General features: G+C 48.0%; 1 protein-coding gene across 2 annotated transcripts in view; it reads left to right on the forward strand.

Annotated features, from left to right (window-relative positions):
• The window catches only part of TRAPPC8 (trafficking protein particle complex subunit 8), a 1,257,619-nt gene that overhangs the window by 1,083,014 nt on the left and 158,935 nt on the right, over positions 1-15,670 (forward strand). For both annotated transcript variants that reach the window (XM_085605699.1, XM_085605700.1), the window contains one exon: positions 1,781-1,882. In XM_085605699.1, coding sequence (XP_085461825.1) covers positions 1,781-1,882 — 102 coding nt within the window. The remainder of the gene's footprint in view (positions 1-1,780; positions 1,883-15,670) is intronic.

Consider the following 15,670-nt stretch of genomic DNA (forward strand, 5'->3'; position numbering starts at 1 on the left):
GGTAGGCTTGTGGTATCCTGGCCTTCCCTTCTTGTTCTTGCTTACTTCTACTTGGAGGGGTCTGGGCCGTCCTTCCTGTCCCCATGACACATCCCCTGTTGGGGCCCTGTGTTCTTCCAAGCTGGTGAGGTTCTCTCGCAGCTCTCCTCCCCTCTGGGTATGGCTAGGGTATCTATTCTATGTTAAGGAATCTGCGGCTAGTAGTCTCTATCAAATGTACAAGTTACTTACCTTCGGTAACAATGTATCTGGTAGAGACGATTCTAGCCGCAGATTCCTTCACGCCCCGCCCTTCCTCCCCGTTCTGCGAGGACCCTTCAGCTTGGTCTTCTGCACTCGCCTCCCTCCGGGTGGCTTTGTCTTCTGCGGGTGCCGTCTTTCACTTCCTCCCTGGCGGGATGCTTCGTTCTGTTTATTTGTTCCACTCCTTCTTTTCTGGTAATTGGACGGTAGATTCATGTGTACTTTTGCATCCCTGCTCCCTGGTTATTCCAGTGTGGGGCCTACTCATAATCTTCTCTCTTTTTTCATTGCTTGGGGTTTCTGACTCCTATGCAGTCTGGGTTGGGATCTCTTGCTGTGCCTCAGCCCTTAGCTTTTTACAGGGGATCCTTGATGGTGTTGTCTTGGGGTGATTTGTCGTTACTCATCTGTTCCGGACTTGTTGCCCTTCACTGTTATAGATTGTGGTTGCAGACTGTAGTCTGCCACGACATTTTTCACATGATTTTCTGCCTCCAGGGAGGATATCGCCTTCGCTTTGCAGGGTTGCTTCTCAGAGCGGTGCTCTGCTCTGTCCTTTCCATGCCTTTCAGTAACGCAGTGTTTGGCACTGTCCCTAATGGTGCTGTTCCTCACCATTCGCTTCTTCCCTTTCTGTTTCACTTATTTTTTCGCACACTGTTCTCATACTCTCACAGTTTTGTTTGTGATGGCTCCGCGTTGTGACGCGGAAGAGTTCTCCAAAGAAAATGGACGTCAGCGTGCCGGGGTGTGATCTCGCTGACGTCACGTCCACGGACGACGTCAGGGCGGGGTCGCGTGGTACCACCCCCGACGCGCATAGATGCTGTGGCAAAAACTTTTCCAGATCCAGTCTCACGCCTGGGGATTATTCTACGTTAAGGAATCTACGGCTAGAATCGTCTCTACCAGATACATCGTTACCGAAGGTAAGTAACTTGTACGTTAGAAATAGTAACACTCAGTAATACAAAAAAAGAGAATAGTAATTTAACTTATGCAGTAGCTCAGTATAGATCAGTGTCAGAAACATTTACGAAGCGCACACACACTCGCTGGGAGATGTCATTAGTGATGTCATCTGAGATGACATAAGTGATGTCACTTACGATGTCATGTGCTCTGCATTATGTGAGATCATAAGCAGTTTACTGCGGGGTGTAAGTTACAGTTAGGTCAGGTAACTCTAACCTCTGAAAAAATCTGAATCTAACTGCAACGTCCCTGTAGCCTGTTTTTTTCATACATAGATGTATATGTACATATATATATATATATATATATATATATATATATATATATATATATATATATATATATATATATATTTAAACCTTGCCGTCAAAGTTATATAGTAGTGGTGCTTCTGGATGTACAGACTGCATTATAGTGACTTGTGTTGTGATTGTTTGCATCGTAGTCACACAGTTCTGAACTCTTATTGGTAAATTTGCCTTACCCAAAATCAGTTTCCTAAGGAATCCCTTTCAACAGTTGATTGAAGTATTTTTTACGTTAAGTAACTTATGTCTTTTAGGCGTATGTGGTTGAAGACAATAAGCAGGTTATTTTAGAAGGTCAGCATCATGTTACCCTTGAATGTGTCGGAAGAGAAGCATTGTCATTTCCCCCAAAGCAGGTAATGTGACTGTTATTTTCTGTCTTTTACTCAATAACATTGTACACTGTTCTGGAATTTGTAGATCAGCATGGATTTGTGTGAAATTTTCATTGCCTTTAATTGTCCATTTTGCAGTTGATTCCAGTGTAGTCCTTTTCTCTATTAAAATTGTAAAAATATATATATATTTTTATAATTAAAAGTCATTATTTTAATGTCATTTTAAATGTTCTTCGGTAGCTTCAAGCCCATTTGAACAAGGGAAATATTTTCTTTGTAATATCAAATATCAGTTATAGGATTATGCAGATAAATGTCAGTTGTTTGTGCTGTAGCCCTTTAGGGTGCATAATCAAGCTTGTAATGGATATCTTCTCCTGCAGATTTATTATGTGAACCCTTGACTGGATTCAGGAATGTTTTCATCACAGTAGACCATCAGCAATGAGCAGCCACACTGGAAGTGACGTATAGTGGATATAAAAGGTGCTTGGCCATTGGCCACATCAGATCTGTCCTGTTTTTTCCATGCCCAAGTATAGTTAAGGGATGTAAAGGATAGAGCCAATATGAAACTATTCATAAGTCACAAAAACATCCCGAGGAGGTGGGAAAGTCCTTATGTATTCTGCAAGAGCTATTGTATCCAACGGAATGAACATTTCAAGAGGTAAGTAGCTTGTTCTTGGTGGCCGGGCGGGGCTCTGTCCAGGTTTAGGAACCTTAACTAGAGCCTTTGAACTTTGAAGATAGAAAGGCATCCGTCATCAAGCAGATCCTTTAAGACAGGTATGTACTAATAATACAGCATTAGAGAACTCCTACTCAAGATCACAGAAGTCAGTCAGTCAAATAATTTTATTCGATTCAAATGAATCCTAAAAGTTAACAGAAAATCATGCATTCATTTAAAATAATGCACAAAATAAAACCAGGTTAGGTAAATTCAATAAAAGCAATTTACAATTCGTAACGTTTCCTAATTAGAAAAACAATTAGAAAAACTAAGCACAGAACTGCAGATAGTAACCGTTGATAGCGACCTCAAATAGTTAAAATCCTCTTTGTAAGAACAGGGACGAATGTCCCTTAAAATAGGCTTAATAAAACAAGCTCTTGGGTCTTTGTAGAGTGTGCAAAAAAGCATAAGGTGCACTGTGCTCTGTTGGGCTACATTGTTACATGGACAGAGGGGGAAGTCTCTCACACCAACCCCCCTGTTTCGGGAAAGCCACAAGAAAGTACAGTGCGCTTAAACGAAATCTAGTCATTAGAAAACGTGAATGGACCTGGGTGGTAAAAGACCAATAAAATTGTTGCTGATTTGAAAGTGCACGATCCACTGTGTCACTGACCTGGTTAGACAAGCTTAAAACAGAATGATATGCGTTTTTAATGCCCATTTTCATATTGGGTTGAATAGACTCCGGGTTGTCATAAAAATCTTCAAGGCCTATCTTATAAAAAGTTTCTTTTACATAACGTAACAAGGGGACCGCCATTAAATTGTCAAGGTTCATACAGTCTCATAGGATATCTCTTGAAAATAATAGGTCCTCTGAGGTCCACATTTTTCCCCATAGAAGCAAGGGGGAAATATGAATTCTGTCAGTCACGTAATCAATACCCACTTCAGAATGACAGAATTGAGTGGGGGAACTACTGGGGATAAATAAGTCTTTTTAAAAATGTGTTCTCTAATATTTGAATCTGTGCTCTTTTATGATATCCCCATACTCCTGCCCTGTAGGTGGCCACTGACAGACATTTGGTTTTATACAGTGTTTTCAATTCAGCTATCTGCTTATGACCAAGTTTGCTGGCAAATCGAAAAAGCCCCTCTATAGTTCTACTAGTTTGTTGTAGCTTTGTCGTAATCAAGTGGTCCCAACTTAGTATATTATTAAAAAGGTTCCCCAAGTAGGTAAAATTTGGCACTTTGTCAATAGCCATATCATTTACTATATACGTGTTTTAGTTTTGTTTGGACCGCAGACCATAATAAAAGATTTACTAAAATTAACCTTAAGATCCAGTCCTGTCATAAACTCAGTGAAAGCATCCAAACATTTTTGTAGGCTAGTGGCTGTTAAGGTCATCAGGACTGTATCGTCCGCATAGGACAATAAAGGTACCCGTTTGCCTCCTATTCTCGGAAAATCCAAGTGTTGTATTAAAAAATGTTCTAAGCCATTAGTATATATAAAAAATAAGAAGGGAGCCAATATACAGCCCTGGCGCACTCCCTCAATTAATACAATTGGCTTAGTCTCCCCCCCCCCCCCCCCCCCCCATCCCCCACCCCCGACCATACCTAATAGCTATAGTAGTAGATGCGTGTAATCTGTGATCACAGAAGTCCTTTAGAACCAGGCCATCCTTCTCATAGATATTTTGCAACTTGGCTCAGCGGAAGTCATGCTGTTACTTCCCTTTTATGGCATCTTTAGGAACCCTATCTTAAATGCACAGAACAATCCAGCTTTGGCGGTAAACAGCCAGGTCGCCCACTGCCATCACCCAGCTCCTGGGGACCCAAAGTTCTCAAATAATGCTCCTTCCTCAGAGAATTGTTGTGCAGGCTTCCTCACCCTTCAAGCAGAACTGACTTGTTTCCCTCTAATTCTCTATATAGTGTTTCAGAGGATTTGGGCAATGAGGAAAAGGGTATTTTCTTCGGGAAGCGTTTACCAGCACAAATGGTCATTCTAAATCCACCCAACCTTCTTTGTCACCATTTTGAAAATGTTGTGCATGATGAGCCGGAAGCAGCTAAACAAAACCTCCCCTCTCACATAGATATGGTGGATTCAGTTGTGACATCTATAACACCCTAAATTGCCATCTACTATCTCCTATGGATGAGCTCAACAGAGGTTTCAAGGAATGTGCAAGGAAATCTGTTGTACTACGATAGAGCTCACATTTTGGGCAAAAAGGATGTCCAGGCCCTAGAGCGATTTAAAGAGTGAGGCCAAGACGCAATCCTTCTGACTTGTTTCTTTGGCATGCCAGTTTCAGCAGAAATACTGCAAGTTATGATATATTCTGGAGAACTGATCTATTGGTTCTGTCAGCTCTCACAACTAGTTTATCAGCAGATGGAGCTCTTACACAGCTACAGGTGATGTGGCGGTTCAAGTGGCTGCCATAGGCGGCAGCAGCAGCATTTTTCTTCCAGAGTACCTGCTTACCTGCAAAACTGTCCTATTTCTCCTCTGAGGGAACAAGTGCCCCTGTGGAAGTGTGAAGTGTCTTTTCATTGGCATGCTGGCAGTCCATTACTACAGACTGTTGTATCATTCAGATTGGCAACCAAGTCTACACCCTTCTCTTTCAAGACTTGCCTTCTCCATTTCCCCCATTCTTTCCAGTCAGTCATGCCCTCATCTTTCATCAGGAGGCTGTTGCTCTGCTGAGCAAAGGACTGTTGAGTTTGTTGCAGAGTTTTCTCCAGATGTCAAATATGGGCAGAGATACAATTTCCTGTATTTTCTTGTTCTCAGGAAAAGTTCAGTGGCCTTCATCTCTTTCTGGATTTTTTGGGGTTTGAACACCTTCCGCTGCAAGGAGAAATTTTAGATGCTCTCTATTGTATTGGTTTTCTTGTGTTTGAATCTCCAAGACTGGAAGACGACTTGCCAGACTCCTATTTTCTCATATTTATACTGCAGTAGCACATGAAGTATCTATATTTTGTGTTGGGCCCACCCACTATCAATTATCTGTCCTGTTCTTTGGGTTGACCTCAGCACCTCAGCTCTTCACCAAGTTTTTTTCTGTGGTCACAGCACATCTTCAGAGGTATGGGATCTTTATGTTCCATGCGCCGATGGCTTGTTGCTGAAGGTGGATTGCTGCAGCTAATGTTGGACTAGCTGAAGGCCAGTCTCTCCCTGCTCTTCGACTTGGGGTCTTCGGTCAGCTTCCTACCTACTGCCCTCCCAGAGTCTCCGCTTCATGAGGGATGTGCTTGACACTGACTTGCTGATTGCCTTATTGCATTCCTAACAAGTTTGGGACGTTCAAGCTATGATCCTGACATTTTGTGAAGGGCTCTGCTTTCAGCCCTGACCTTCCTCTGTCTGTTGGACCTGCTGGTCTTCCGATTCCTGCTGCCCCCCTCACTTTCATTGGCACAAGTGTTCCCTTCAGTAGAGTTTCCATTTCTGTTGGATCCAGTACTAAGGAGTCCTCAAGGATAGCAATTAGAATTTCCTCGTAAGCAGCTCGAAGCTTGTAGTGGCTGCTGGAGAAGGATAACTGCATTTATGATAAGCCATTCTGTCTGCCTCTTGTAATGGCCACCATGGTGACCAAAGACCTTTTCCCTTGGTTGAGGCAGTCATTGCGATGCATTGGAGATCAGAGATCCCTGGTCTGCTACAGAGCAGAATTGTAATATCTAGCTTTCCAGTTTTGTGCGATCCACCTGCCTCTCAACGTGTTCCTGCCCTCCATCTATCGATAGGAGCAGGTCCTGGACAAAACAGCGATATGGTATGTGAAAAAACAGGCTTGTGTACCCTGTTTCTGCTTTCCTGAAGCTGTGATTTTGTGCTCAAACTCCCCATCTACAACTGGTTTTGACCATTTGATGGGATCATTTAATGTGTAGACCAACAATCTCATTTGGTGCTATCTTGCCAACCACAAGTGATATATTCACCAAGAGGTAGTTCAATTCATTTTCGCCGTCTGGGGCTCTCTTTGGTGGACCATTTTGCCACTCACGAGAACAAGCAATTCCCGCTGCTAGGATCCCTGAAGAATGTCTTTCTTCTGAGTTTGAGCTTCTATCTCCATCAGACATTCCCTCCCATTCCTTTGACTCCTTTGGTTCTGAGTGCACTGCTGCACAGCTGTGTGCAGGTGATCTTAGTGCTGGACTGGCCATGGAGGGTACTTTACTCATAAATGAAAAAAAATCCTGCCTCCAAATTAAACTCAAAGATAGTCCCCAATCTATATAAGCTACCTGAAAGAATCCAAATCTATACTCAGACTTTTTTTATGTCAATTATATTTATCTTTTAGATTGTTCTTTTTTCTTTTCTTTTTTTTTATTTATCACAATGCATTTTCAGAACATATATTTAATCAAGCAATTGAACTTTAGACAACATCATGAGCCTCCCACCCATCAGAACAATATCCCTTTCAGCCATTCATGCGATCACATGCCATTCATACCCTGTTTTTGCATACGACCATTCATACTATAAAAACAAAGCACGCATCAAGCATTTATATGGAACATCTTAAAATAAACGTTTCCAAATTGACATCATGCAGTTAGACAGACAGGACCAAAATTGGATCAATAATTCATCAGTTATGCTAATTTTAATATATGATATACAATAATTTGTTACTCTTATATCTATACATATATTGATCCTTTAAGTTGGATTTCTTGTATCTGAAAGAGACACGTTAGTGATAGATTTCTTACCTCAGAATATCCCCAGGTGTCCGACTCGATCCGGAAAGTTTTCGTCAGCAGTACCCCTGAGCGTCGGTAGGTGTCATCGTACGGCTCCGTGTACGTCGCTGGCATCGTAGCCGCCGAGATGACGTCCTCGGAGCTACTTAGACGCGCGCTGACGTCAGTTCTTTCTTTTTCCATCTAGCAGCGCAGATCCGAGAGAGAGCGGTACCCCTAGTTAGAAGGTTTAACTTGGTTTTTGACAATTTGTTTTGTCGAGTACTTGACTTCTGGTGCAGTAGGGATGCCCGGGTTTAAGTCCTCTAGGGCCTGCCGCCGAAACATGTCGGTAGCGGACCCGCATGACATGTCTCTTCTGCTTGGGGCACGCCCATGACCCCGAGGCGTGCCCCGATTGTTGGGCCATGGTGCCGAAAGCTTTACGGGAGCGTTCCCGAAAGTTGTTGGAGGTCCGGCAATCGGTTCCACGCCAATTGAGGGCCCGCTCCCATGGTAGGTCAAGGGACCGTCGCGGAGCCATCAGCATCGCTCGCCGGAATCAGGGACAGGTAAGTCTAGGCGCCATAATAAGTCGAAGAAGCGACGTCGTGCTTCCTCTACCCCTCACCGGTCGCAGGACGCGGTGGAGGGGTGGGTGGTCACTCCCCCGCGGCTCCGTTGGAGCCTCCGTTGTTGCCTGCAGCCTACCCACCCTTTCCGGGACCGAACGCGACTTTGGCGGAGGTGCAAGCCTTCGTGTTTGCCTAGCGCCATTTGTTTGCCCCATCGGGTCCCTGCAGAGCGCCTTCAGGCCCTGCGGATCCGTTGGGAGGGTCTGCCTCCGTGCTGCCGCCTTTGGCCTCGGCTACGCCAGCACCATGCCCTGCAGTGCTTCCGGCCTTGGTGTTGTCTGGATCGGGCCTCTGCGCCGGGACTGGTAGGACTGGTATCTTACCCCCTCCACCCCCCCCCCCCCCCCCCCCCCAATTCCATTTCTTGGTGGCGAGTTTGTCCCATTTCTCCGGGCACCTCGTCCTTACCGGCCTCTTGAACAACCGGTGGACAAAGGGGAGTACTGGGAGGGGTCTGAAGACCCTCTTGCAGCTCAATGCGAGGATGAACCTGAATGGGAATGCGATGTGGAGGGTCCAGTAGACCTGGATTTTCTCCACACCCTGGTACACTGTCCCCTTCTTCCGTCTCTACGGAGGAGGTTGGAACTTTTTCAGTAGTGTTGTGTCGGGCAGCTGAGGCTCTTAACCTCGAGCTCCCTTCTGTACCTATCAGGACCAATCTCCTGACCGAGGTGCTGCAGCCACAGTCCTCCTCTGCGGAGCCGTTGCTGCCCTTCAACAAGACGCTTACTGATATCTTCTTGAGCACCTGGAATAAACCTAACACAGGAGTTCCTGTAGACTAGGGTGTGGCAGGCCGCCATTGCCCGGCGCCGGGCGATCCCACCTTTCTCACACAACACCCAATGCCTGAGAGTCTGGTTGTCCAGGCTTCTTCCTCGCCGAGTGCATTCCCTTCTGCTCCTCCGAACAAGGATTCTAGGAAACTGGAGCAGTTTGGGGAAAAGATTTTCACTTCTGCCAGTTCTGGGTTGCGAGCGGTGAATACTGCGTGCCTGTTGGGCTGCTATTCCCATTCTGTGTGGGTTACCTTGGCACAGGTGCTGCCTTAGTGCCCTGTGGAGACACAGGCGGTTCTCTCCCAGGCCATTACCGAGGGGAGACATGCTGTTAAATGTACCATCCGTTGTGGGCTTGACACAGTGGATGCTCTCGGCAGGGCACGTTTCACAAAGGTGGCGCTGCGCCGTTACGCTTGGCTAGAACTACTGGCTTCTCCGGGGATGTCCAGAACACCCTGCTGGAAATGCCTTTTGATGGCACACGCCTCTTTGGTGACAAGGCGGAAAGCACACTGGAACGCTTCAAGGACTCTCGAGCTACTGCCCAGTCCTTAGGTCTCGCCACCACGCGTACTCTCTCGGGGTCCGCTTTTCGCTCCTTTCGAGGTCAGGGTCGAGGCGCCCAGGCGCGCATTCCTTTCAGACCAGCAAGCTTGCGCAGCCGCAGATGTGGGGCCCGCCGTGGTAAGTCCCGAGGACAGCGTGCAGGTTAGTCCACCACCGCTCCTGCCGCCACTGCTTCAAAACCTTCCTAGTCAGGTGTTTCAGGCCCACCAGACGCCAGTGGGTGGCACGATTCGCCATCACCTTCCCCACTGGCGCACCATCACTTCGGAAAGGTGGGTTCTGCAAATAGTCTTCCCCTCCAGCCATGCCACCTCAGTCCCACCGTATGTCGGGGGATCACTGGTCACTTCTCCAGCAGGAAGTTGCGGCCCTCTTGGCCAAGGGGGGCCTCGAACGGGTTCCGACGCCAGAAGTAGGTTGTGGTTGTTATTCCCACTACTTCGTGGTTCCGAAGAAGGACAACGGCCTGCGTCCTATCTTGGACCTCCGAAACGTCAACCGATTACTCCGGAAGGAGAAGTTCAAGATGCTCACGCTTGCTCAGGTCTTGTCTGCCCTGGATCCACAAGACTGGCTGGTAGCGTTGGACTTGCAGGATGCTTATTTTCATATACCCATCCTGCCGGCCCACTGGCGTTACCTACGGTTCACGGTAGGCCACGAGCACTTTCAGTTCACCGTGCTCCCTTTCGGCCTTTCCAGCGCCCCTCGTGTGTTCACGAAAGTGATGGCAGTGGTCGCAGTTCATCTGCGCAGATCAGGGGTTTCAGTCTTCCTCTATCTCGATGACAGGCTGTTGAGGGCGGGCTCGCCCCAATCAGTCGTCTCCCACCTCCAGACTACGGCCGACCTCCTGTATTTGCTGGGGTTTTCTATCAACGTGCCGAAGTCGCACCTGATTCCCTCTCAGAAGCTTCTCTGCATCGGAGCGGTTCTGGACACGGCGCAGTTTCGGGTTTATCCTCCCAAACAACGAGTCTGGGACATTCGGGCTATGATGCCGATCTTTCAGCCCTGGTCCTGGGTTTTGGTCAGGAAGACCCTGAGGCTGCTGGTCCTCATGGCCGCCTGCATCCTGCTGATCTATTATGCCAGATGGCATATGCAGGCTCTGCAGTGGGACCTGAAGTTCCTGTAGACGCAGCATCAGGGAAACCTATCTGATTACGTCCAGATCTCGGAGGGCACTGCACAGGACTTGCAGTGGTGGCTCACGAACCAGCATTGGGTCAGCGGCAGTTTCCTCTCCCTTCCCCAACCGGAGCACACAGTAGTGACGGACGCTTCCCACATGGGAGAGGTGGAGATCAGAGGCCTCTGGTCTCCGGCGGAGTCCAAGCTCCAGATCAACCTTTTGGAGCTCAGGGCGATCCTACTTGCCCTGAAAGCTTTCCTTCCCTCTGTCAAAGGGAAAGTAGTGCAAGTGTTCAGAGACAACACCACCGCCATGTGGTACTGCAAGTAGGGCGAGGTGGGGTAGTGGACCCTATGTCAGGAGGCTCTGCACCTCTGGACATGGCTGGGACGTCAAGGCATTTCCTTGGTGGTTCAACACCTGGAAGGTACCCTGAAAGCCAGGTTGGACGAACTCAGCCACAGGTGCATGTTGGATCACAAATGGCGTCTTCACTCTGAGGTGGTGCAAAGTCTCTTTCAACAGTGGGGAGAACCTTGGTTAGATCTATTCGCCACTGAAGAGAACGCGCAAAGTTCTGCGTGTTGAAGTTTCCAAGGCGACACTCGCTCGGAGACGCTTTTCGTCACGAGTGGAGTTGCGGTCTATTGTACGCCTTTCTGCCTGTACCACTTCCGCCCAGAGTGCTGAAGAAGAACAGACGCGACCGGGCTCAAGTCATTCTTGTGGCACCGGACTGGGCTCGAAGTGTTTGGTATCCCGAGCTACTCAGTATGAGCGTGGATCCCCCGATCCGACTGCCTCTTCGGGAGGATCTCCTGTCGCAGCAACAGGGGACGGTCCTCCACCCGAACCTGTCCAGCCTCCACCTCCTTGCGTGGAGATTGAACGGCGACAGATGATTCCATCTGACTTGCCTCCTGAAGTCTGAAATGTGATTCTGGCAGCCAGGCGTCCCTCCACTAAAACGGTATACGCCTGTCGGTGGAAAAGAATTGCGGCATGGTGCACAGCGAAAGCTGTAGATCCTCTTGCTGCCCCTCTTTCTGAGGTCCTATTGTTCCTTCTCTCTTTGGCCCAGCAGGGCTCTGCTTTGGGCACTATCAAGGGCTACCTTTCTGCTCTTACGGCCTTTCTTAGGCTGCCTGATCAGCCCTCTCTTTTCAAGTCCCCAGTTGTCAATAAATTTCTCAAAGGCATTACTCACCTTTTCCCTCCTATTCCTTTGGTGATGCCTCAATGGGACTTGAACCTGGTTCTCACATACTTGATGTGCGCTCCCTTTGAACCTTTTCATAACTGTCCTTAAGGGTTTTAACTTTGAAAACTGTTCCTGGTGGCCATCACCTCCGCTCGGCGGGTGAGTGAGCTCCAGGCTCTTATCTGCAAACCTCCTTTCCTGGCGATTCATCCGTACAAGGTTTGACCGCGTCTCTCCTTTCTACCAAAAGTAGTCTCTGCCTTTCATCTCAGGCAAACTGTCCCTCTGCCCACTTTCTTTCCGCCTCCTTCGAGAGAAGAAGCGAGGCTCCACCGTCTGGACCCAAAACATGCGCTTTTGTTCTATCTCAACCGCACACAACAGTTCCATGTGAATGACCAGCTCTTTGTTGGCTACGTGGGCGCCAAGAAAGGCCGGGCTGTGCACAAGTGAACTATCTCCCGATGGGTTGTCTCGTGCATTAAAGCCTGTTACTCTCTGGCTAAAAAGGAACCTCCGGTTGGGCTACGCGCCCATTTTACCATGGCGACAGCAGCTACTACAGCAGTGGGACGCGGTGTCCACCTGCAAGACATCTGTCAGGCAGCCACTTAGGCCTCGTTGCATACTTTCGCTAAGCACTATTGCCTTGACAGTCAGTTCCGGAGAGACGGCTTCTTTGGCCGTTCTGTTCTCCGTGACATTCTGGTGTAATCTTGTTCGCAGACCCACCACCGGGGTTGGTATTGCTTGGGTATGTATTCTAGGGTAAGGAATCTATCACTAATGTTACTTACTTAGTGTAACGATATATCTGTAAGAGACATTAGTTAGTGATAGATTCCTTACCGCCTGCCCTCCCTGTTCTACGAACTGTTCTCTAGGGTTCAGGTCATCCCTTTCAGTGCCCTAGTTCTTTTGCACCAGTAGTCGGTCTCTGAGGGATAAGGGCCCATTCCAACAGGGGAAAAGCTGCGAGTTCGGCCTTGACTCTGGGTGATCCAGTACTAGATATGTCAGGCAGCAACGTGGTTATCTTTGCACACATTTGCCAAGCACTACTGCCTGGACAGTAGTGCTTGGCAAATGTGTGCAAAGGCGCAGGGACGGGCGTTTTGCCCGTTCGGTCCTACAGGACTTCCTAGTTTGAGGTATTGGTCCGCACCCATCGCTGGGATGGTATGGTTTGGGTATCTAATTCAAAGATAAGGAATCTGCAGCTAGAAGTATCCATCAGATGAACAAGTTACTTGCCTTTGGTAACGCGTTATCTGGTAGAGACTCTATCTAGCTGAAGATTCCTTACAGCCCCACCCATGCCTCCCTGCTTTGCGGACTAATGTTGTAGGGCTAGGGCTACTCTCCTTTTCAGGGCCCCAGTTTTGCACACAACTACGTTAGTTACTTTGTTGTTCTGCGCTTCTGGCGTGGAAAAAACGAAAAGTACTGAGATCTACGCGCCTTGTTGGCACCTACATAGACACTGCAACGTCATAACCAATGCTGCCGACAACGTCACGCAGAGCCGAATAGAGCCACCCGATGGCGCGCGTGCCAGGGGTATTGCTCAGCAAAAGTTTCGGGATCCAGCCTGACGCCTGGGAAATTCAAAGGTAAGGATTCTGCAGCTAGATAGTCTCTTCCAGATAATGAGTTACCGAAGGTAAGTAACTTGTTCTATAAGGTTCACAAGGCAATAGGATGTATCAGGATGCACATATAACCCAAGAGTTCAAGCACATTTATTCTGCCTTGGACTCGGCAGAAACACTTTGTCTGGGGGACACTCAAACTTACCTAGCTCATGCGCCTACGGACTGCATCCTCATGAATGATTCCCTGCACCTGCAAGGTAACATCCGTCCAGACGAGGTGCTTGCAGCGATAGCTCGACTGCAGCCGGGCAAAGCCCCTGACCAGGACAGCTACACTTCTGATTTTTACAAAACATTTTCTACACAATTATCCGTCATCCTTGAATGCCTCTACAACTGCTTTAGCACGACGGGCTCACTCACAGACACCCTGAGAGAGGCATCCATCACAGTGCTCCCTCAGCCTGGCAAGGAACCCACTCTTTGCTCCTCATATCGCCCTATCTCATTGGCAAATGTTGAGATCTTCACTAGTGTACTGGTGGTCCGCCTGTCTCCCTATATGCAAGGTCTGGTAGATCCCAACCAGGCCGGTCTCATCCCCGAGAGAGGCTGCAGTGATAACACTAAGCACGTCTACATCGCATAGACAAAACCCACTGCTCGCGCATACCAGCTTTTTTTCTCTCCGTCTACACCGACAAGGCTTTTGACCAGGTACACTGTCCATATCTCCAACTAGTGCTGGCCAAAGCAAGACTTGGAGCCTGGTTCCAATGCTGGATACGGTGCATTTATACCGGGTGCACACGATCAGAGGGCAATCCTCATGAAGGTCTCAGGCTGCAAGAAGCACACGCACACATAATCGCTGAGACTCACTTGGACTCCGGGTGTGCACGATAACAGGGCAATCCTCACAAAGGCCTCAGGCTGCAAGAAGCACACGCACACAGCGTCGCTGAGACTCGCTTGGACTCCAGGTGCCCACGATCACAGGGCAATTCTTATGAGGGTCTCAGGCTGCACAAAGCACAACCACATAGCGTCGCTGAGACACTTCCAGAAACTTTTGTGTTCCGGAGTTCCCACAACAGGGAGCCAGCTCTCCTCGGGCCCTTGGGGTTAAGTTACTTCAGGACACAGCACAGCAAAGTCATTTCAAGCAGGGCACACAGCAAAGTCCCTTTAGCCTCTCCTTGATTAAAGCTGCAAACTACAGGCCAGCCCCAGAACACACAGCAAGGGTCAGTACTTTCCTTCAGTCTATTCAGCTGTTTCTTCCTTGGCAGAGGTTCATCTTGACCACAAAGTAGTTTCAATCCTTTACAGTCTTGAACAATTCCATTCCAAAGTCCAGGGGTTTCAGCTCTCATAGTTCTACCCCTCAATGTCTTTGTGTTTAGGGGGGCACTGACCCCTGTCTAAACCAGTTATGGGTGTCTCCCTGCCATTGACACCTTATTCCTTTGATAGTGGGGGTCTGGATCCTTAATCACTCAGCAGGGGATGGAGCCATTGTTTTATGGCGGCAGCCCAGGCCTCTTCACCTCCAGGGGCTGCTCCTCCCCCCTACACTCCAGATGCAGGTCAGCCTGTTACTGTCTCACCTCCTCCCCTGGGTCAAGACATTCCCCAGATCCTATCACTTTCAGATCCAGATAGTCAATCCACAACCAGGCAGAGACCCACAGAAATGTTAGAGCACAAAAACCCGGCCACTTCTAAAAGAGTGGTTTCTAAACACACAATGCAAAAACCACCTTCACAAAAAGATGTGTTATTGAATTGTGAGTTCAGGCACACTAAACTTCACCTCTCCATCTTAAGCCTTTGGGACGATAGGCTGGAAACATACTACACAGCCTCCCCATTCTGTCCTATGGGCAAGATGGCCTTTCAACAGTGAAAAACGAAATGGAGAGTATTTCACTGTCAGGACATGATACACACCTCAGTACATGTCCTACCTTTCACTTACACTGCACTCTGCCCAGGGGGTACCTTGGACCTACCATAGGGGTGTCTGATGAAGTGGGTGCACTTGTCAGGACAACATGGCAGTTTATCAAACTGCACGCAGGCACTGCAGTGGCAGGCCTTAGTTCTCTCTTTAAGGCTACCTGTGTGGGTGGCACAATTAGTGCTGCAGGCCCACTAGTAGCATTTGCTTTACCAGCCCTGGAACACATAGTGCACTTTACTAGGACCTTACTAGAAAGGTAAACCTACCAATCATGGACAACCAATAACCATAACTCTTTACACAGGGAACACTTGCACTTTGACACTGATCAGCCGTGGCAAAGTGGCCAAAGCAACTAAGTTGGCAATACCATGTCAGAAAAAAAGTCTAGGGGGAAAGCAAAAAGTTTAAGGAACTTTAGCCAAAAAGGGCCAAGACCAACAATGTCATGATAGCCATTACACACCCCTTCACCTCTCTCTCGTACACGAACTAGA

The sequence above is a fragment of the Triturus cristatus genome, chromosome 5_1 (genome assembly GCF_964204655.1).
Source record: "Triturus cristatus chromosome 5_1, aTriCri1.1, whole genome shotgun sequence".
NCBI lineage: Eukaryota > Metazoa > Chordata > Amphibia > Caudata > Salamandridae > Triturus > Triturus cristatus.